The sequence below is a fragment of the Solea senegalensis genome, linkage group LG3 (assembly GCF_019176455.1).
Source record: "Solea senegalensis isolate Sse05_10M linkage group LG3, IFAPA_SoseM_1, whole genome shotgun sequence".
NCBI lineage: Eukaryota > Metazoa > Chordata > Actinopteri > Pleuronectiformes > Soleidae > Solea > Solea senegalensis.
The window spans coordinates 16,372,079-16,396,444 of NC_058023.1; the positions used below are offsets into that span (position 1 = coordinate 16,372,079).

General features: G+C 38.7%; 1 protein-coding gene across 1 annotated transcript in view; it reads right to left on the minus strand.

Annotated features, from left to right (window-relative positions):
* The window catches only part of LOC122766696 (pyruvate carboxylase, mitochondrial-like), a 329,387-nt gene that overhangs the window by 50,958 nt on the left and 254,063 nt on the right, over positions 1–24,366 (minus strand). The window contains exons 14-17 of the mRNA XM_044021770.1: positions 24,018–24,107; positions 14,562–14,783; positions 4,231–4,387; positions 1,200–1,440 (exon numbers count right to left, since the gene is read on the minus strand). Coding sequence (XP_043877705.1) covers positions 1,200–1,440; positions 4,231–4,387; positions 14,562–14,783; positions 24,018–24,107 — 710 coding nt within the window. The remainder of the gene's footprint in view (positions 1–1,199; positions 1,441–4,230; positions 4,388–14,561; positions 14,784–24,017; positions 24,108–24,366) is intronic.

The window sequence follows — 24,366 nt, forward strand, 5'->3', positions numbered from 1 at the left end:
TTCTTGGAAGGTTGATTATAATCTTTAATCAGCAGAGCTGTGATGTTTAGCTGTGCTCGCTTTGAAGAGCCTTGTATTCCCTCAAGTTATAGAGCATGCTCATTTCCTTTTTTTAAATACTTCACCTCATTAGTTGTGGAAGCTTTCTGTGAAATTGACACCACTGTGCGTTATGGTTCAAACTGCGTTAGAGCATGAGTTTATCGCTCCACGTCTGAAAATATTTTTTCATGCCTGAATAAAGGAATTAATTAAACGTGTGCAGTATCGGTCTATTTGTTTTGATTAGCAGCTGAAGTACAACTCAGCTGTGTTCAACAGTTAACTTCAGTGTCAAAACACATATGTGGGTGTTTTTTGACACGACACATTGGTGAGGTTAGTTACTGGTTATTGGAAAACCCAACTAACGTCGCAGCATCAACAGAAGTAGTAGCAGCGGTAAATATTGCATATTTAAATAGATTTAAAACAGATTGAGAGTTGGATTTAGTCACACACAGCAGCCTGATTACATTACTATTAGTTTACATATTCAATACAAATAGGTTTGTCAGGATTTTCCAATCTGTGTCTCACTCTGGGACAGATCGTGAGCCAATGGACACAGACGGGGTAAGGCATTGACTTTTTCGGGAGTAACCTGCGGCACCTGGCTGTCAGGACTTTTCTAACTAGTGCCCTCTATTGACAAATCTATACTCATTCATCCAACTGTACACACTCGTCTAACCTTATATTTTCAATCAAAAGGGTATCTGACTGTTGCAAAAAAGGAAAAAATATTTTAGTTGACATATAAGGAATCGAGTTAAGACCTGGCTAATAATAATAATATGAATTTAGGGCCCTACTAAACATAATCGTCATTATTTGACTGAGGGCACACACAATCACCTGTGTTCTTTGGCTGAGGGGACACTTTCAGACATAAGGGGTAAATAACATAGTAATGAAAACATCTGGATAGTAACACAGAGACGAGGTCTAACCCACTTTCCATCACATTTTCACCCAAATGCTCTGCAGATTTTACATAGCTATGCCAAATACCAATGCAGCTCCTGAATACATACATACCAAAAGAATATGTATATAAACGTGAAATAACAGTTGCTTGTTGTGGAAGTCTGAATTGTAGTAAAGAGCTCTCATGGCAACTACTTGAAGCACTCCATCTTGGTGATTTGTCTTCTCACCTTGATGCAGAGGATGTGGGTTCCGGCTTTGACGAGCTCGTCGGCCAGCTTCAAATAGTAGTCCAGGGAGTACTTCTGTCTCATGGGGTCAGACACATCGCCCGTGTATGAGATGGCGGCCTCCACTACGCCACCTGCAGCTCCAACCGCCTCCATCCCCAACAGCATGTTTGGCAGGTAGTTAAGGGAATCGAAAACACGGAAGACGTCCATGCCGTTCTCCTTGGCCACCTCGCAGAACCTGGAGGAGGTGCGTTGTTAATCAACATTTCATTCAAAATATATTCAAATCCAAGGTAATGCTGCAAGATTATCACATTTATCAGTTTGTCTTTGTGCACTGCATTCCAGATAATAGCACAAGGTTTGGTATAAACCGTTTATATCCATCTCAATATCGCCACTCATACATATTGCTGTACCTGTGTTAATACAATTTTTGCACTATTTCCATGAAAAGTGGGTTTTACACAGCCGGCAGGAGCCCACAATAACTCTAGAGAAGCACATACCCAGCCTCATTATCCGAGCTGCTAGCGGTAAATCCCTCCTTCGCCCTTGTATCTTAATCAGATTTTTCATAACTGGGGTGAGAGCTGTGTTTCTGCAAATGTAATATTTCACCACACAGAGCTTTGGTTTTGGTAAATAAACAGACACTCCTCATGTTCCATGAGAGGATTAGCGATGCAACATCTGCATATCCGGTATTCATTTAGTGCTGCGATGCATCCAAGTGCTGTCTAGTGGAAAGTGTTTGACACCAACACACTTGTGCTGTCCTACATACTGGACTCAGAGCTCAAGTGAAGTGATCACTTTTCACTTCCTTCAGGTAGATGTAGTTAGCAATCACATGACCCTTTCAAATCCCCAGGTATTTGAGATGTTTTTTTTTTTTTCTCCTGCTGAGTGTACAGTACTGTGACCCTGTGGAATCCACTTTAAATCAATGAAATGGAATGAAATTAGACTTTGATTTGATTTGGTTATTGGAGACGTTCGGGCCACTCGGCCGCAGGCGAGAGGAGCGACAGGAGTAAGAGGAGGATGGAGCGTGAGGGGGAGGGGGGAGGGCTGAGCAAACGGATCAAAGCCATTAATCACAGTTGTGCAAATTTTCTGTGGCACTGCCCCTACGGGACACAGAGTGAGGGCGGTGATGAAGAGCAGTCAGTGAAGAAAAGGAAGTCAAGAAAGGGAAAGAAGTGTGTAATACACAGAGATGAATGGAGGCAGATTTATAAGAGGACAGATAAATAAAGAATATCTGAAAGGAGGAGCGATACAAAAACAGGGGGAATCAGAGATCTCTGAATGTCTGTGTGTGTGATTTTGTGGCAATAGAAGCTGCATTAGTCATAAAGTCACTACTAATTTTCCTGAGGTGAGGAGATTTATCTATCTATCTATCTATCGATCTATCTATCGATCTATCGATCTATCTATCTATCTATCTATCTATCTATCTATCTATCTATCTATCTATCTATCTATCTATCTATATGGTGTGTGTCCTTGAGTTCTGTGTGGAACTGACTGCAGGTGCTTGAGTAAACATGAGTCACCCACATCACTGAGACAACTTATGAATTCCTTTGTTAAAAAAAAGTGCGTTATAGGAGTGTGTGCATGCGTGTGAATCAGCCCACAGAGTGACACAAAACCGACATGACATGATTAAACAGGTGTGCTACTTGTGTGCCTCTCACTATATATGCAAGAAAGAAAAGTCAAAGACTTGGATTTATAAGATACAGGAGAGCATGAGAGGACAATAATGCAATCTAGAGTCATGACACTTTAGGAAATGGAGAAGCTCCATCTGCTGGGAACTGCGAAAAGGTGGGGTTGAAAGATATATGAACCCTCTGTAAATCTGTTTGTTTAAAGTAGAATGGGTCAAGAGAAAAACATCAAACGGAGTGATATAGAGATATAGATGTATGGTGAAATAGATGTACCATAGTTTTTTTTTTTAATATAGATAGATATGGTAAAATTACTATTAATTGATAAGAAAATTAATCAACTTTAAAAAAAAAATTTGTTAATTAGGAAAAGTTCTCAGATTTTTTAACTTCTTAAATGTGAATATTTTCTGGGATGTTTTGTAGCTTATAACCAGTAAATCAATAAAAGAGATTCATTTAGGTTTGAGGACCAAATAAGTCATCATAATTTCCAGGTTTGGTAACCACTGATCAACATTTTCTGGCATTTTCTAGACCAAAAAAAAACAAATTGATTAATTGAGGAAATAATCAATGAAATTAATTGTATTTTGCAGACCTAATAATTTATGTCAAGCTTCTCTTAAGGTAAGATTCTGTAGAAGTTGTTTAAACTGAGAAGAAGGAAACATGCTTAAGAGGAAAGGGAAGACCAAAAAAAACAAACAAAACATTTCCTAAGGATGCACATATGGATTGATTGGTTAATCTTGCATGGAATACTGTCCAGCATATGGGATTAAAACTAGACAACAAGAGCCATGATCGTGTAACTGACACATTATACACATGCATACAGATTAAAATAAGCGTGAACTGAAATAAAAAAAATTAATCGAAAGAGAACTGTTTCAGAAAATATGTCCCTGATAAAAAAAATAGATACTAGAGTATCTACCTTGTTAGTAACTGTCGCCTGTTTTTATTCTTATTAAGTGTGTGTGTGATTATTCAAGGGTTGCATGAAACTTCAATTATGTAAAATGCCTTGATGAGCTCACAGGAGGAAACTGAATTATGTATAAAGTTGATGGTCACTCATGTTGTTTCCATGGAAACAAACCAGTTGGCAGACAATGAAGCATGAGGAGCAGCAGCTGGTTTTAGGGAAAATCTTGTTCCGACTCTTGTTTTTCAACAACCCAGCAGAAAAATTGGTGCGTGGAACGCAAGCGAAACAGATGACAAGGTTTGGATTTAGTCATGAATGCCCATTGTAAGACTCTGGTTGTTAATTGACGTAAACATTTGATTGAAGGCTAAAACGTGGGAGTGTGTGTGATGTATGAGTGACTCACTTAAAAACAGCATTATCGGGGTAGTTGGTGTAGCCCACGGCATTGGCTCCTCTCAGCAGCATCTGGAAAGGGACATTTGGGATCAAAGCTCTCAGCTCCTGGAGCCTCTTCCATGGGCACTCGTACAGGAAGCGCATGGCCACGTCAAATGTAGCACCTAATAAATAAAAATACAGGGGGGTGGTAGTTTACTTCAGACATCATCTCAGACCTCATCTGTCATCCCAACTTTGATCTAAACTTTAGGCCCAAAAACGTACATTTCAAACTTTACCCTCAAACACACATTCTTGTACCGGATTCTCAGTGAGGACACTTACGGGACATAACGCATCCTTTATAGGTGTGACAGACAGCCAGGACATTACATTGACTTAGATTCATTTCCTGTCGACTTCCACTCATTTGGACAGCCTAACCACAGCATTATCAATAACCTTAACCATAACCAGTTAATGCCTAACCTGAATCCCAACCACAATTCAAATCTTAGCCCTAAAATGAACCAGTTCCTCAAAAAAGACTAATTGATTCTTAAATAAAGTATGTTGTTGTGACACTTATGGCGTGCTTCCATGGCTCTACTTACCTCGCCTCGGCACGGTTAAGTTGTGTTTCCACTAGCATAGTACCTGGTACCAGGTCATTTTTTTAGTACCTGCTCTGGCCAGGTTCTGACATCACGCATCATACCTACTCAGTGCGCGAGTAGGTACGATGCGTGACATCGCCAGACTGCCGGCCACTGCCGTCACAGGAAGAGACGTCCCACACAGAAATCAAGCCAAACCGTGCCGACTGTAGATCAGTTAAAAAGACTTAACAATCCTAAAAACGTGGGTTAATCGCCAACAATTACCAGGGAAATGTCTAAAATCTTAATATTCAACAGAGGAGTCTGGTGTATTTAGTGACAGCACTGATCACACGGAGGAGATATTAACAAATATTTTTAGTGAAGTGATTTGATTCAGTTACACTGAAAACAACTGCTTTACGTCAATGTGTGTGTGTGTGTGTGTGTGTGTCGCGTATAAAATGAAGTCACCACAGTTTCACGCAGCCGAGCAGTGATGACTCCGCCCACATTGAGTAGGCACTTTTTTTGTAGTGGAGATGCAACCTTAACTGTGCCGTGTTGTGTTACACAAGCACCAGAGGCCATGATTTTATATTTTATAATGATTGAGAGAAAGGTTAGGATGAAAATGACTATAATTAATAACCTTTGGGATAGTGATAAGAACATAACGGATAAAGGATAAAAAAGTTACTTTAAAGTATAAAATGTGTTGCGATAGCAATCTCTCATATTCCATCCCATATAGGAGTAGATTAGCAAATCTCAAAGCCGTTTATCATATCAGCTAGAAGTATTGAAGCTTCTAGTGGGTTTCTGCTGATCCAACAGTGTTGTCATTACATTTCATTCCTCAGCACTCAGATATTTAGACGCGCAGAGAATACTGAGCACTTCCTTATTGTAGGAGAAGCAGAGATGACATTAAACAAATCTTGTTTTTGAATTCTAATTTCTCTGATATGGATTTCAGTCCACCCCAGCAACTCTTGCAGCATTGATTCAAAGCAATCATATCTGATGTCAAACATTAGTATCAATGTTTCATATGAAACCGCAATGCTGAGTGAGGAACTCATACGGCAGAGCAGAATTTACTGGAATAATTTGATAACGGGAATGAAGACTGACAGCTGGTCCCACTTGCAGGACATTAGGTGCAGGCATTGCTGTAGCCTGGAGAACAGGCAACATCCAATCTGTCACGAGGATGTACTGAAACAAGTCAGATGGAGAGATAGAAACAAGCACTTCACAACCACTACTTGTTGCTGGCAACGTTTTCAACCAGCTTGTGTAACATTTTAAAGATAGAAAAAGGATTTATTTTGGGGGTAAGCTATCTCCTTGAATAGGTGTGGGAGTACATGGTGTGTTAGGGTGAAGTAGATTTTACATAAAACTCGATGACAAAACAGTTTGTTAAGTCCTGTATTGGTAAACTCTTTATCCAAATCCCCAGTGGAAAATGAAGTCCACTTGGGTCTTGGGTCCATAAAGGAAAGTCCATGATACATATAAATGATTAATATCTATAATTTGAATATAAGCACATTCTCAGCAGATATTGTGAAGTTTCCAATTAGAGCAATGATGCATCTGACTATTTATCCTGCAGATCAATTTTTATGTTGTCTGTGTATTGCTGCTGGAATGACCGATTTTCTGAGGTTTATTTTTCATCACCTCAACCCCAAAAAGCACTGCCTGTCTCTACCTGTCTACACGCCAGTGTAGAATGGTAACTCAAACAACTTCATCGAATTACGTGACATGGAGTCACGGAGAAAGGGTCACAAAACGCGGGACACTTTCTTTTTCCGAAGTCAAAGGAGCAGTGGAGGAGGCGATGAGCCTGCTCGTTCAACCGCTGACCACGGGGAGTGCACCGCCATCGAGCCGACATCAGCCGAGCTGCGGGTTTAGTGATGTGTCGTTTCCTCAACCAGAGTCTTAATTGAATGAAATGGCAGCAAGCAAAAGTAAAAGTAAACAATAAATACTGCAAATATATTACACTGACTGAAATGAAATCTCTTTTATGAAATATCCAATAGCTTTCATGTTGTTCATGTTCCAGGCTTATCAATCACTGAAGCCTTTGAGCCATTGATTAACATGGAGCACACTAATAATTCATTGGTGGGTTTAAATGCCTTTACTGGCTGCTTAAACATGAAATTGCCAGACATACAAATTATGGATTATGCCTTGCTTGATCTTACCAAATGACTTGGCTGTGACTACTCCAAACTTAAGGTAAATTATTTAAATGAATATTTTGTGGTATTGACTAAGTTTTCAAAACATTATAAATGGTATGTGTTATGTTACTCTTTCTTTTTTTGTGTGTTTGTTAAAACAGTATTTCAAGGGTGTGCCTTTTTGTTAGACTCTATAGTTGGTGTTTAAGTATTGATAATAAATGTCTTACAATAACACAAAATAGTCATAATTTGCCCCGACAGGCCGTCCTGGGGGCCCTACCACCAGGCTTAGCAGGTTTTCTGGGGGAAACCCTGATGTAACATATAATATAAGGCTTTAATGGAACAGACAAAGTGCTGTATGTATGAACTTTTTCCACAGCAAGGAAGAAAACATGCTGCGGATCACAGCCTTAAATTTGATGAAGCCTGGCATGGCTGTTCATTTCACTTTGTTGAAAATAAACCTACAGAAGATCATCCAGTACCAGGGAAGTGTCTACTCTAGGAAATGCAGATAAAACTTCCAAGTTAGTGTCCCACGTAACAGTTGATATAGTTGCCAACTTATATGAATGCATTATTTCATTTCATTCATTCATTCAAATGTCAATTCCAAGCGACAGCACAAAGTTACGTTATAATAAGAGCTCACTTCCTCCTCTTTCACTGCTGTGGAACGACCCTGACATTTACTGTACATCTGTTATCAATAGTCACAAGTGTTTGCACGACATTGTCAAGAAAGCAAGCTCGGAAAATGAAGAAAACTGTTCACAAATACACACATAAACAGGAAGTTGGACCATTAGTTACTCCCACATTCAAAAATAAGGTCTATAGAACAGACTCTTACATGTTTACACATCACTAAGACAGCTCATTTTCAACACTGATTACACACCCACAGACACTCACATGGTGGCAACTTCAATGACATTCTGAAACATGAGTGGAGACACACTGATAATGGCCACTTCTGCAGTGCATGATGGGACACTGAACAGTTTGATGAAGTAGGACTAGGCAATATGACTTATGAATAATATCTTAATATTATGTATATATACACATAACGTGCGTGAATTCATAGTGACATAGTTCTCATGTAGTTGAAGTGTGTAGAGAAAATATACATCTGTGAGTTTTATCAAAGGTTGGATGTTGTAATGAATGTATTGTTTTTGAGTTATTAATGTGAGAATTTCAACATCATTTTCAAGAGATTGCTGTCTTGCTTGTCAAGGCTTTTATGTGAGTCGTGCTCAAGCTGTTTGTTTAGTGAGATGCTGAGATGTTAAGTGCATGTAATTGCGATATTATTCACAAGAGCTTTGCATTTTGTTGTTTGGCTGAAATTATATGTCCTTATGATGTCCCGAAGCCTCAGGTCTTCATTGGATCCTCTTTTTTCCCATCTGTCAAGTCTGATACAAGCACTTTATATGCAGTGTTTAAGACCATGCATTAAATTCTTGGTTTAAGCCACTGTTTTTGGGAAATAAAAACAAAAAAAGAATTTTTGAAATTCAGTTGTTCACCTTTAATTTTAGATGATGTCTGGTTTCTTTTTCTATGTCGATTCAATCTAATTTATTACATTTTTGTCTTCAAGTCATAATATCAGTACTGGAAAGACATCAGAGAGATATGTAGAATCTAAGACCATATCTTGTCTCATGTCGTGATATTGATATAATATCATGACATAAAGCATCTTAAAATAGCTTTATTTAGGCAGCTCTCTCCTGCTCCGTCATCACAACACTGCATTTGCTTAGAAACAATGATGCTTATCTCACCAGTTGTAGGGGCAGAGCTTTGTTTCAATGCCAAGGTGCATTGAAGTTGTTCTGATGGCACATTACCAGAACACTTTGCATCTATTTTCCCCACTAATTTGTCACCCGTGCACAAAAACAGTGTGTGACCTGGTTCATATTACTGTATCTCCAGTGTTGTAGTGCGGAATGCTATATCAGGAAGGGACTTAATCCTCAGAGGGCTTGCACAGGCCTAATCTCTTCAATGATTCATTCTGCCTTTAAGCAGCTGAAACATGTGAAAGCAATATTCCCTTATCTAAGACCCTTCTGCGTGGAAAAGAAAAAAGAAAAAAAAGAATGGTGTATGGGAACAATGTGTCGGGGGTAACAGTGTTCAATACTCACGTCATTATCTATCCCTGTTTGCAATTTACTTTTGGCTCCGCATGAGTTCAGCACAGCCAGGCATGATATTCTTTTTTATCTCTGATCACTTTTTAATAAAAGTACATTGTTTAGAGACCTTGTATCAAGAGTAGCATGGTAGCAACTCCTGCTGCGGTCATTAAGACATTCAAGTGTTTAAAGGCACATTTGTAAGCTGCCACTGTAGCGTATCAGTGTGTGTGTGTGCTGAACCATGCTAACCATCGCTAACACAGTATGGTTATCCTTCACGTTGATATGTGGTGAGAACATGGCTGGCAGCTGGTGAATCTTTCTGCACATATTATTCTGGGATATCATTTGCATTATTTTTGGGACATGGGACATACAGAAGTGTAGAACTCACTATAACGAGATAGTTTCCTGCTGTCTGGCGGTCATCCTCGACAACACTCAATCATTTCAAGCACAAATAAATAAGACAATTTCAGTCAGTATATTTCCACCTAAGATAGTCATTTTCCACTCATCTCACTGATCCTCCCATCCGTCTGACTGCTATGGGGGCCAGAGCCTTCAGTCACTCTGCCCCCTGGCTCTGGAATCCCCTCCCATCTGACATCCGTAACATTGATTCTCTTTTCACCTTCAAATGCTGCCTGAAATCACACTTATTTCACTTTGATTATTCCTCATCTTTTTTTTTAACTCCAACTTCACATAATCTTATACAGTCTTTAATGTAGTTATTTTGAATGTACTGATTATTGCTGTCTTTTGTTGTTCTCATATTGTTTTAAACCTGTGACCTTGGGTGTCTTGAAAGGCGCCTTTAAACAAAATGTGTTATTATTATTGTCATAAGAAGAAAGTTGAAGTGCATGCACATGGAGACGCTCTGTATGGGTTCCAGCTACATGAGGAATGAATTGAGAAACTGAGGAGCAAGAGAGTTCATGTTGCAGCTCGTTATAACGAGAAACTTTCTTCTCTGTGGCAGTTCTACGCTTCGGTAGGGACGCCAATGATTTTACAGAGGAATTTTTGATAAAAATTTCTGTCCTTACCAAGTCTGAGTAAACAACCTATACCAGCATATCATTTATTTTTTTTCTGTATTATAGAGTGGAATCATAGCTGTTCTGCACCACCCCTCGTTCAGCCTCCTGTTGTGGGATACAGTACCGTCTCTCTCTCTCTCTCTCTCTCTCACACACACACACACTCCCTCCCCGTTGACCGCCTGACAACCCCCCTCTAACACACACAGACACAGCATAACTCTCTCCCACTCTGCACTAGCCACTTTTCCACACATGGACCAATCGATCTATGCTATTAAAAAAAAAGAAAAGACAACCACACAAACAAAAAACACAAAAAAATACACTGTATCATAACTGTCTATGAACAGATGAATGCATGGCTTCGAATATTGGGGGAGCGAAGGGGAACTCGGCTCCCCTGGATAGGACACAAGCTCCCCTGAAAGCTTACTCTGAGACACTGAGGGGGAGCTCTGTATGAAACAATGTCCATTTTTGTGCCACATACTTGGATTTTTGGTTCAATGAAGTTCCTGAAGTTGAAATTGAAAGAATTGAAATAGAAATAGACTTTTACTGTCATTACACATCGGAAATTGCCCAACGAAATTAAAAGTTCAGATGGAGGGTTGATCAGAGTTGCTGCGACTGAGCGCGCCGCCACAATGGACTAAACTGACAAAATTTGTCTCACATTCATACATTTGATGGTGGGAGGAAACTAGGGAGCCCGGAGAAAAAAAACGAAGTTAAGGTCCCAAACTGGAAATCCAACCCAGCACCTTCTATAAAACAAATAAATAAAACACCTCGACATGCCCCTGCACTCAAATCACATATGTTTTAACGATAGGTTCCCTCTTGACAGGAGAGACGTGATGTGCGGTGCATGTGACATGTGTAGCGATGCCACCTGAAAACAGTGCTCCCTCAAAGGTCACAGTGTAATCCCAACACTGGATGCATGCATATAGAAGTTATATAAGTTAGGTTTTATTTTATCTTGTGTGTATACATATTTTTTTATATATACTGTAATGTTATTCTTCCTCTTGTCTGTTTCATATAATCGTTTTTAACCAAACAACACCATAGGGGCCTGATAGAAAGTAATTTTCAACTTCACATGTGTCTGTGTTGTGGTGCTGGACACCCTACAAGGCACTAAATGTGTGGCTATCTTGTATCTTTTCTTCTTTTTTGCCAGGTAAGAAATATACATTTATTTTCAAAAGAGAAATTCCACTGTGGTTTACAGACAGATTAAAAAGGAAACTGAGAGACTGAAGCCAAGCAATAATACAAAACAAGGAGCATTAAGTAAACAGAGGTATATCTATAAAAAAAAACAATCCAGATAGGTCAGAAAGAAATGGGTAATGTGTGTTGCAAGGATGTGGTTTGATTTCTTCTTGAATGTATCTCTCACAAATATCCTTAATTTAGGAAGATAAGACTACATTTATAAAACATTTAATAGGAGCAAGTGCATGCAAGATGAGCAGAAACACTAAAGTCTGTATCCTAATGACTCTAATTAATATAATCTGTATTTATTACTTCAACAATATCCATATGCATGGGAAAGAGATATTCTAATGAAAACTGATTAAGTTACAGGAGGGTGTCAGGGGATATCCCTAAGTTAATTTAAGTTTTTAAATAATAATTAATATAATATCATGAAGGGGCTAGTGATTCCTCAGGAGGATTTACACACAACTTTAAACTGAGAAAGAAAAATGTCATGTTCTGTAGCTCATAATATCACAATCATTATGCCAAGAGGTGTTTAAACTTTATATAGCTCTTGTTTTTTATGCTCTGTGATGATGTAAGAGACATGGTTATATTCAGTTCCTGTTACATCTTTATATGAAGGCAGAAGATTGTTTAAACTACCAGTGTTTTGTTTTTATTGACAAGCGATATCAAAGTTGACTCCCACTGAAATTTAAACATATACAAAGATTAATGAGGAAGACAAAGTCGTTTACATTTACTCTTCCTCGACCGTTATCATTATTGACTTCAGTTCAGAGGTCAGAACATTGCGCACTGCTTAAGGAGCTTTTACTGGCTTGGATGCCAAAACTAACCACATCTTCTACTAGTTTATACTGGAAAGTAGACAGAAAGAATTGGATCTCTATATCAAGTGAGATCAAGACCCCTCAGACCCTTGGTTTGCACATGAAGAAACACCCAAATCATTTTCTCAAATCTCAAATACTTGTTTGTTTTTTTGCCCAAATGGAAATAATTGAACCGAAATATTACACACTGAACCTTTAATTTAGAAAAACTGACTCAACATTGCAAATTATTCATTTTCTAATTCACCAATCAGGATACATGTAAATCACTTTGGGTTGCATTTACATGTTAAATGCTATATCAATAATGACTGATTGAAGTGATTAAAGAAAATGCTCACTCTTTTTAAAAAAAAAGAGTTTCTTAACATTTGAATGGGCCAACTATTCAGGGCTTTCAAAAACCCATGATAAGCCACATAGAAAACAGGAAGCTCAGAGTCAATTAACAGCTGAAAATTCATTATTCATACACAAAAACGGTCTCAAACTGTGCTCCTTCGGGTTTTATGGCTATATAGCAGAAACTGAGAAAAACAGATTGATCGCTCAGTTTGTGTTCTTTTATGAGTAAGACATGCAGTGAAGTTCACATCTCCTAAAAAGAAGGAAAATCAGTTTTTGACAGTTCATCCACTTGGACCGTGTTTCAGCCCATCACTCAGAGGACTCTAGGAAGCAAAGCTTTCAGTGAGGCTGTTATGCATAATGAGCGTAAACACATTTTTAATGTTATGATCAAGGTTTGAAAAGGGGTGGATTGAACTTTTTAAAGGATTTGCAAATTGATAAAATATAAAATGACGTGCCTTAATCGAAGCGCTTTCCTCCGTCAGAGCTGGCTCACACACTATATAATGAGACATACAAGGATGTGGGGCTTCCCTAGTATCTATGTTTTCAACAATTTTCTCTAGATAAAAAAAAAAAACAGAGTTAACTGAGAGTTTTCAGCTAAAACGAACTAACAACAAAGCTAAGCTGAATGTGTTTCTTTCTCTGGTCAGTCTTGTAATAACTCAATCTATTGGGGGTTGGAGTTGTTTTTATAGTACTGTATGTAAGACCCCCTCAGTGATTTAGTTTTGTCATAAACTCTTATCTGTTCAAAACATCAACACAGTTGCCGAATGTAAGATCTGCTCAAAGTGCCATAGTTATGAAATACACTGTATGACCACACCATGAAGCAGGGGTTTAATCTATCTGAGGGTTTACGGAACCAAAGTGGAAACTCTTTTATACTCGTTTTGTTCTATAATGTTTGCTCTTGTGAGACACTCAAAGTGTTCCAACTAATTCAAACTCAATCACAGTTTACTCTAATTGAGCATTAAATTAAAGTGTCTCAGCCTCAAAAGGTGCACTGGTCATATCTCTTCCACAAATGTGCATGACACAAGTGTTTGAGTGTGAGAAAATGAATTTCCTCCTTGAAACCACTGCGCTTTACATGAAACAGCTATCAACAAGTGTTGATAATTGGCCTCATTGCCAAACTGTTCAAACACATGGAACGCATTTTTCTTTCTCTGGCCAATTTCCGAGTAATTGTATTATTATACTGTACGGGGCATTATCTGACAGGCTCATGTTCCACTAAACAAGTCATTTTCATGACTCATTTGAGAGCAGGCAGTAGTTACAATCACTGTCTAATGACAGGACTCATGTATGACTGACTGGGGGGAGTTGAGGTGGAGGGTTTGAGATGCACTTTAACACATTATTGTCATAAATCAGTCATCAATAAAACATGGAGCTGATCTATAGCATTAGTGGGAGGCAATTGAAAATACACCTGTGGTTGTTCAGACACATTACAAAAAGAGTTTAACATGATAGTCATCTAAGGACGGAAAGAAGTTAATGCCTGCATATATACTATTTTCTAATTCATCATGCATCTCCAGATGGCAAAAATACAGTATAGCATTCCTTAAGTACAAAATTCACATATCTATACTTTACTTTACTTCTATTGTACTGGATAGTCATGACTATCAAATAGTCATTTTCTGGTTAGGTACTTAACAGAAAATACTTTGAAATATCCCTATTACGTATTACGTGTTTGCTTGGCCGGGCAAAATGAATAGGAACAGGGAGAAATCGCGATCTTTGTTTGGCCAAACACTCCAAACACTACTTACCCCATTATAACATCTATTCATCACATACACAGACCAAAGATTAATAAGCAGATTTCTTTTAGAATTAGGGACATAATTCATCACACAGGAACTCACCTCCCCAGTCCTCCAAGCTGTAAAGATTGTTGAAGTTATGGCTGACGAATGGCGAAATCTTTTTCAGGTCATGGGTCCGGACTCTTGTTGCCAGGAGCGACTGGTGAGCATCTCTGAACGTAGTGTCCATGAGCAACAGGCCTTTATGGGCACGAACGGCTTTGGCAAATCCCTCGGGACCATCACGCAGTAACACGTCACGGAAACCGACAGGAGGCTCGCCTGTAAATGAACACGAGAAGAAAGTCAGAGAGAGAGCATCAATACAAGGAATGGTTAGTGTTTATGTGGGATACACTTTGTGAGGAATCAATGTCAATTACTGGAGGAGTCATTTCAAACGTTCTACCATATTCAATGTATTTGTGCAGACGATAATCCATATCCAATGGTCCATATATTCTCAGAGTACAGGTTGTACATACAGGTTGTATATAAAATAGATCTAAAACAAAGGCGATATGGCTTATACATAATATTTGGATATTGTTGCTCTAGGCTCATGAACGGTTTTCTTTTGAGATGTTTGTGCTTCTCAATAGTAAATACACTCTAAAATAAAATATCTAACATTTAAGAAAATACACTTATTACGTTTAATTTCAGATAATACCTGATTTATTACTTTGGCTTCTTTTTAAGTTAAATGAAGGATATATAATGCATAACTTAATTTTGTGTATTTCACTAATTTATTAAATCTAATAAATATGATGATTACCAATGCAACAGCCTTTAAAACCAGCAATATATGACAATATCCAAAATCTAAGGCAATACCTTGTCTTGCACCACAATATAGATAAAATACTGATATATTGCCCAGCCCTACTGTGAATATGAAACTAATATTGCAAACGTCTTCCATTTAATTGGTGACCAAACACGAGGAATCGTTCAATTTATTCAATGTTGAGCAGCAGTATTGACTTGAGACCCTGCTGAGTTTCTGACCAAGACTAATGGTGTCCAACATTTTAACAAGACTGTAGACATGCAGGTAAACAGACGTTAATTACACAGCGTTCTCCCATAATTTCTACTATTGTCTGGTAGTTTGTCATAACTTCTAATGAGGTTCATTGCCGCTCCAACCATCCTGAAATCAAGTAGATCATCTATAAAAGAATACATGAATATAAACGCAACCCACCAATTTGTGAAAATGGATGGCTCCTACTGACAGTGACTCATATGAGCTGTCTATATAAAATAAACAGCTACTGTTAATAAATCAAGCAATCATCATAGTATGCATAGCAGAAGCTGCTGCTTTTGCATACATTTGACACCTTTCTCCATTTCTCACTCTTCTCTGACTTGTGACCCTATTATGGGGTTCTGAAAATCTCCCGACACCAGCAAAATATGGCAGACATTTACATTCTATATGTTAGAATATGATAAACCTACAGTCTTGATCTCAGTGCAATAGATTTGTGATTTTGGAGTCACCTGTGCGTGACTATTATTGACACAAAAGTAACACTATAAGTTGCATTAATTATAGCTGTGTTGCCTCTGCAGCAAGAAGCCCTGGGTTCGAGACGGGCCTTTCTGCGTGGAGTCTGCATGTTCTCTCCGTGTGTGCGTGGGGTTTCTCCGGGTTCTGTGGCTTCTTCCCACAGTCCAAAAACATGCAATATAGGGATTAGGTAAATTGGACACTCTAAACTGACTGTAGGTGTGGTTGTTTGTCTCTATATGTGGCCCTGCGATGGACTGGCAAAGTGTCCAGACCCTCCTGTGGAGGATAAAGTAGTAGAAAATGGATGGATTGATAGATATTCAAAGTGAAGCACTATTGTTGCACTCTCCCTCCCGCTCACTCCCCCGTCTTTCCCTCCCCTTGTCTGTCCACTCTCTGTCCCCCTGTCTGGTCCGGTTGCCCACACCACTTAATCGTAAATCAAATAAATAGGAATAAAATATACTGCAGGCCGAGTATCACAGACTTGTCCTGCACACAACAAATCTGTCAGACACCACAAGGCATGCAGTCAGCCACATTATATGTTCTAGGTAAAAAAGCAACAGCATACATTGTTTTTGCTGTAAACAAGTAAACCACTTTAGAGGATTAGTGTTTTGTTTTTGTTGTTTTTTTTTAAACTTTTTTTAACTTTTCTTCAACTTCAAAATAAAATCAAATAACTGAAGAGAAACAGATATCTGTCTTGAGATATCTAGATTTCATTAATCTTTTTACTCTGCATGCTACTGGGGCTACTTAACGATCAAGGGGCCCCAAGCAACCGCTTAGTTTGCTGATGCTTTGGGCTGGCTGTGAAGAGCCACATTCATTGATGTGAAATATTCACTCATTCATATGCAATATTTATTAATTTGTCAATTAACAATCGAAAACAATCCTCTTGTTTATGTTGTCTTTTTTGTGCTGTTTTTATTCTTTTGAATTCTGTCACTCATTTCAACTGCAACACACTCACTTGTGTTGTACAGTGACAATAAAGGCTTTTTATTCCATTCTGTTCTATTCTATTCTATTCTTATCCATCCTATCCTCTTCTATTGTGAATATAATTGTAAATACAACTCCAGAAGGCTTACACTATATATCTATATTTAGCACAAATCTAATACAAAATACTAAGTGAAATCAAATCTTAGAATTGCATATGACATCAACTCAAAACCACAGATATAAATCTCATGTTGAAGCAAAAGTCAGGGGAACACACGAGTCAGATTTATCCACTTTTAAATAACTTCATTGCAGCGCAGGTGATGGTGGTAAAGATATTTTGGAAACAAAAGGTTACCATCCATGGAGCCGTGCAGCTAGTGTGGCTTAAAATAAGACAGGAGTAATGGCAGCGAACAAAGAGCCATTATCTGAAACCCTTGCTGTTCCGCTCCCCGAGGAGCACGGGATGAAGACTGTTGGGCATGTTGGCTCGAGACGAGTGTTTCTGGTGAGCTTTCAAGATTGTAATGTCATATATAGTAGCAAAGTGTATCATCTCCACTAAAAGCTTCCATAAGGAGGAATAAAAACAATTGAAACCCCCAAGACAAATACAGACCATTTTGGAGCTTATTATAGGTGAGTAGTCCTCAACGCAAACACATTAAAGTGCTGCTCTATTGTAATCCTCTCTCAGCCTCACAACCAAACACAACCAGAGGCATTAACATATTGGACACTGAATTTGGATCTATTTTTGCCAAGGTGTGTATAACCATCAATCAATTACACTAGTTAATAAAATACTTTCTTCCTGCTCAGTCGTCCTCCAACCCATTGCCCCTCTCTTTCCCTTGCCTTCAATCTCTCTCCCCCACTTCTCGCTCTGTGTAGCTGAATATTCCCTCCTGACCTTTTATTGTTGTACATCATCCCTGAAAACAAATGATCCCCACTGTAATTGTCTCTGAGGCCAGCAGGTGCATAAATGAACGACACGCGCGCACACAGATACTCATAAACACAAACATGCAAATGAGCTCACTGAAACAATCTCGATGAGCTTTGAGCAATCGTAGATGGAGCAAATAACATATATATAATTAACTATGGAACAAAATACAAACAGATACCAGGAAAAAAATGTTAATGCCCCAAGTCGTTTCACGATCATGCCGTCTTACAAACTTTGCACACGTATACCTCTATAAACCAAGGAAGAAATGAGAGCATCCGTCCTGGGACTTTGGCAGCTTATGCATGGGACAGTTTACCGAAGAAAAACCTGTGTGTGTCACATCGTACGCAGCAGAAACAAAAATTAGTAGACACAAGTCCCATGCGGCTGCGTGCTTGACAAATGACCCACTTACACAAACACCTCACTTCCTCTTGCCCGCTTTTCTTCACTACCATCACTTCACTTCCAACCTGATCATGTTAATCCATGGATTGCAGTTCTTCACCTCACCTCAGCTCCACAATACCAGCTCATGTGACAAGATGGAGGTTTTCTTTTTCCTTTATTTCCAATTTGTGAAGGAGACAAAAAAAAAAGCCTCAATCTGTCAATGTCATGAGCAGACATCTGTCTCCCAAGATGTCCGTTAAATGTATTATAACCTTTTCAATGACAGATTGTGATGGAACTGAAGATCAAAGCTGTATGTGAGGTTCAGAACAATATTAATATAGCAGAAAACAACATATGTCTATGTACAGATATTAAGATGCTAAAAACATTATGAAAAGGGGAGGCTTGTTTGTCCAAAAGGCTGGTGCTAAATTGCGACATCTAGAGGTAATGAATGTTGGGAGCAGTGTCGGAAAAGTCAAAAAGTTAAAGTGAAAATAAACGCCCACTCTTCTGCAGCTCACAAGAAATACTTTGGCCTGTGCTTGTTTTTGTGTGGACAGCCCCCTGTAAATTTAAAATAAGTTAAATGCTTTGGATGAGTTTCAGGACAGCTCACAGTCCGTTTCCATCCATCCATTTTTCTACTACTTTTTCCTGACATAGGGTGATAGGTGGGGTACACCCTGGACACTTCACCAGTCCATGGCAGGGCCACATAGAGACAAACAACCATTCACTCTCACACCACACAGTCAATTTAGGGTGTTATGTTTACCTAATCAGTTTCCAACATTCAAAAATAAAAGTGTTTTTTATTCTAAAGCAAAAATGCATTCAAAATCATTTTGCATTTATTTATGGTTTGACTTTAAACATAACTGCTAATTTACACAACCGATACACCTCAGTGTTGTGGTATTGGTCCAAAAGAGCATCACTTTTTACTCCACATATCTGCTTATCTGTGTGGAACAAAGAACTGAAACCCTTTGACTCTTTTTATAGCTAAGTGCACCTGAACAAAACAAACTTCTGTTTGAAAATGGAGGGGAGAAAAACAGAGAAAGAAAGAAACATTAAGATTTTATAAACATGTCTTGCAGATTTTGCATTTTGCAGATATAATGTTTTAATTTGTCTTTGCCAAAAGATTAGCAACAGCTGTTCATACGCTGAGCTAACAGGCAGTCTTCTACTTTTATCACGCAAATGAAAACACAGCTCATAACTGGACAGGGGAAGGAAAGTCTGTCTTTTTTATTAGTCATTCTTCCTCAAGCTAACTGTGAGGCATGTGGTGATTAACCTCTAGATGTCCTCCATTAAAAAAAAATCCAGACAATAATTGGAACAAGGTGTACTTATACACCATCGATGAACTGCCAGTCATGTGAGTGTTTCATAGTACATATCCTAATTAGAAAACAATGGCCTTTGAGCCTTTAGCACCCTCTGTTAGGACAATCACATCCTTTCTTTGAAGAGTGATGTTGTTTCGCTCTCTCCTTGGTTTTGGAGGGAAAGCCTCTTAAATAGCCTTTACCGTCATTTTACCACTTTCTCGTATTGAAATCAGATATCTTGACGTACCTCATATATTTTGGTTTCTCCTTCACTGTGGTTGGTACGTGGTAACAATCCTTACTATTGTGTTGGCGCTTTTCTTTTATCAATCTATCAATATCTCAGTGCCTGCAGGCTACCTTGTTAACCTGACCTCTACATATGGGCATTATGCACTGGCCAAACCCTCCTTTCATGACCTCTTTCTCCTTCTATGCTCCAGTCCCTCCCCTCCACAGAGAGTGATAATACAAGCCTAATCCTTCTCTCGCACTCACTCCCTCCTGAATGAAAGAAAGGGATATCAGCATATTACCAATCTCATTACTAGGCTTTAGGTATTATTCCTTTTCGTGCCTGTGCTACATAACTACCTCATCAGCTGCTTACTTTAGGTAGGAGGGGGCGTAATACTGGACGATATTTAAACAACATACTTTTTTAATCAATCAATATGGACATATATCCCGATATGAATCAAATTAATACTAAGCGATATAAATAATATCTGGATATTTTCCGGCTATATCCTGATATGCTAGATATATCAGGATAATCTTTTGAGATGTTTGTGCTTTACACTGTAAATACACTCTAAAATAAAATATCTACTTTATTACATGATCTTACAGTACAGTTATTACCTTTCCTTTCATATAATATAGTTTATTTCTTTGGCTTTTTACTGTTAAATAAGGATATGTACTTGTGTGAGAAACAATGACATTGCCAATAAATAGGGTCAAATAATAAGGCCTAAAATTAAAGAAGTGTTATTAAGTGACTTTTTGTCAATTCCATGTACAGCCTTTAAAACCAGTAAAAGTCGTCACAGATATCATGATATGACAATATACAAAATCCAACATGATATGTCGTCTTATGTCACAATATACATATATTGATATTGATATAGTTTGTGACAGTACGGCACATATTTTTTTTGCAATTCCATGAGAAATAGTACCAAAATAACCAGCCCCAACTGTTTAATTTCTGGCATCCTTCTCTTGGGGTACAAGAGTAAAATGGTACATTAAGGTCAAACACCACCTACAACAGCCAGCTGACTGGGTGACAGGGAAACGTAACTCCCTTGCAACCTGTGTCTTCCATGCGCGCAGTCTATTCTTATACAAAGCTTGACATCTGCCACAAAACCCAGCAGGATAAAAGAGTGGCTGGATGTCTTCCATTGTTGTCTATTGTGTTGCGTTCAATGTCATCGTTCATTGTTGGTACGATGTCACGCTACTTATCGGGACACAGCATAGTAAAGGTACTGGTCTCAGTCGAAACACAAGCCTGACGCCGGGCTGTAACATTCAAAACTGTACCAAACCGAACCATACCATGATGGAAACACAGCTTTTCACGTATACATCTATGTGTGTTCGCCTTCCTGCCTCCTGATGGGCAGGCAACATTTGCTTTAATCGCAAGATCTGCATGAGCAGACAACTTGGGATTCCTGTCCTATTCAACTCATTCCATTCCACTGAGCATAGTGTTTAGATATCTGATTATGATTCATATTATAATCAAATGATTTTGTTATGAATTCACGTTTAGAGCTAGAACAGGGTGGCGACGATCATGTCAAATAGACACAGCTGACTATTTTGTTGTTGTCGAAAAGGAGCGTCTGCGTACATTTGTGCCAATTTGCACCCCTGACAAAAATAAACCTGGGAGCATAGTGACAAAACGGTAAAAAAAACGTGCATCACTACAAAACACCCAAATGAAATCAATGTGTTTTTCCAAGATATTTTTAAAAACAGAAACACTGAGCACATCATGATTCAAAATGAGTATTTAATCTATCCTCCTGCCTTAATTGAACCTTTAAGGATTTACTCAGAAATTAAAACAAGGATGCCCCCCATCCTTGTTTTAATTTCTTAGCACGCTTGACTCCAGAGACCTTAAGGCAATGGAATTAACATGTCATTGACCAGCTTGAGTCAGTTCACACCTGGCATTAGAATGTTTCCTCACAGGCATCTATTCCCCGGTCTATATGCAAATAAGTGAATAGATAATTGCTGTTTGGAAAGAACAAATGCTATGTTGGTTATAACCAGGCACCGGAGGCCGTGATGTGGTTTTTCTTGTCTGTGGGAAATTAAAAGAATAATAAATAAAAATCAATATAAGACAGACTGGGTCTCTTCCTTGGTGCGTTTCAGGCAAACAAAACTGCCAAGATGGTTTACACACTCACGATACACTTCAGAGCCATTTTTTATGAAAACATTTTTAAGTCATGATGTGCTTCTTAAAATCTCCTTCAGATAATTATGTGCTTCCTTTTACACTGAGGACATGGGTAAGTAAGGAAGTCCTTCATTGATTCTTAGGACACATCTGAGTAAACCTGGCTATCATATTGGCTTTTTTGTTTTGGTAACACTTTTTTTTTTTTTCAAAATGGCACACTGGGAAAATGATGATGTCATAGTCCCACCTCTGTCACTGTCACAGTCTTCATCATCATTATTCTCCTCTTGTGTTTGGGGGATTGTTTGGTCTGTTCGCATCATATGATCACTTTTATTTTCTTTCCTTCCTCCCCCAGGCTTGTTTCATTCCGTCGCTGTTTCTGTGATTGTACACTTGTTCAAAAAAAAGCTTTATTTAAAAAAGGTCTTCTCCAGGTTTGGTGCTACAGTACCACATACAGGCCTGGCATATGCACTACAGAGTTAAGAGTGGTTTTAGTGTGGATGAAGACATTTCCTGAAACAATGCCGTGTTTACGGAAAACCTTTTCAAAAAGAAAAAGACTGTTTACGCTTCATTCTGTTTCCTAAGGATATGGAAAGGGTGGAGTCACCTCCCACTTCTGTACGCAACTAGATATACCTTCAACTAATCAGACCAATGATCCTGATGACATGTGCAAAGAAATATTTGATTTAACAATGTTGTAGTTTTCTCGGAGCAATGGATTTCTAGTTGAGGGAGATCTGTGGAGCAGGTGGCTTACAATGAAAGCAACAGTTGTATATCTTCTGTCTCTACCTCATCTCCCTCTTGTCCTTTCTCTCCCCCATCACATCTTTTACTCTGGTTCTGTCAGAGATTTCAGAGACATACAGTTAAAAGGGAGTTTCTTCCTGCTCTCCATCATGTTGTCTATGTACAGTGCCTTGAGATAATGTATGTTATGATTTGGGACTATACAAATAAAATTGAATTGAATTGCTGTCATAGTGTTAAGTCCGCCTGTAGCGCTCCGGGGGTTTGTGAATTTTTTTTTGGAGATTTAGAAGTTGGCCAAAACAGTGTCCTTACCGGACCTGTCTGCAGAGAGAAATCAAAACGCTGCCACACTTGGGTACTTTTGAGAACACACTCTCTATAGAATAAAGGTGAGGGCTCTGAATGTGAGACATCAGGTTTTAATGCATCTTGAGTGTACTCACACCTTTACACGAAACAGTTGATGACCTAAGGTTCGTGCTAGCGCCGTGTATACACAGGACCTTTGTGGCTCAATGAGCTCATCAAAAAGCTTTTGGCCATTCCTGCGAGATTCTAAGGGAGCAGTTCCAGAGCAGGGTGAGGAGCAAAGAACTTCAGCCTTTCACAAACAATGAGCTGCATCCTCTCACTGCTGTGCTCACAACTCAGCAGAGCACTCTGGGCCACAACCTTCTTTCCTCCCAGAGTGCTAAACTGAACCATTTAGCAGGGCCTTTCTGCCTCCAGCTATCGGACTGTTCGACAGCCCATTTGTCATTCAGTGGGTGCTTTTAACCGAAGTGCCCTACAGGTCGACAAGTATTTACATTTTTACCATTGGTGCTCCTGGGGAAATGAAACTCCTCAACCTTGCAGTGGAGGAGCCTTGGCAAATTACACCAAACGTAATGAATGCAATAATAATGATGCACTGTGGCATTATTTTGGTTCTGTAACAGATAAACCATTTCGAGTGGTACTAGTGGAGTTGGTTCATTTTTAAAGTGTTACTAACAATTCATCGGCCACTGACTGGTCTTAATCACTTTTTCCTATTTATGCAGAACTAGAAAAAACAGAGCCACGTTTCAGTCAAATGACACCAATGATTGACTTGATTTCCTTTTCCTCAACTTACCCATGGTGACAGCAGGGACAACTGGGTCTATGGAGGAAGGCTTAGCCTTCACTGGGATGGGTGTAGTCGGCCCATTCACCATCACATGACCTGCATGTGAGTATAAAAGCAGAGACTACAAGTGAGATACAGCCCTTTAACACGTGTAACTAATTGTATAGATGAAGAAAACATAAAACACATTATTAAAGGTCCAGTTGATTTAAAGGGCTCTATTAGCACAATTCAAATAGTTTATTCATGTATGATCACCTTAAACTGAAAATCATGACGTTTCTGACAATTATTATTATTTTTTTTATATCCACAAGAGAATAAGTGACTCCGCTGTGTTCTATTGCCTCGTATG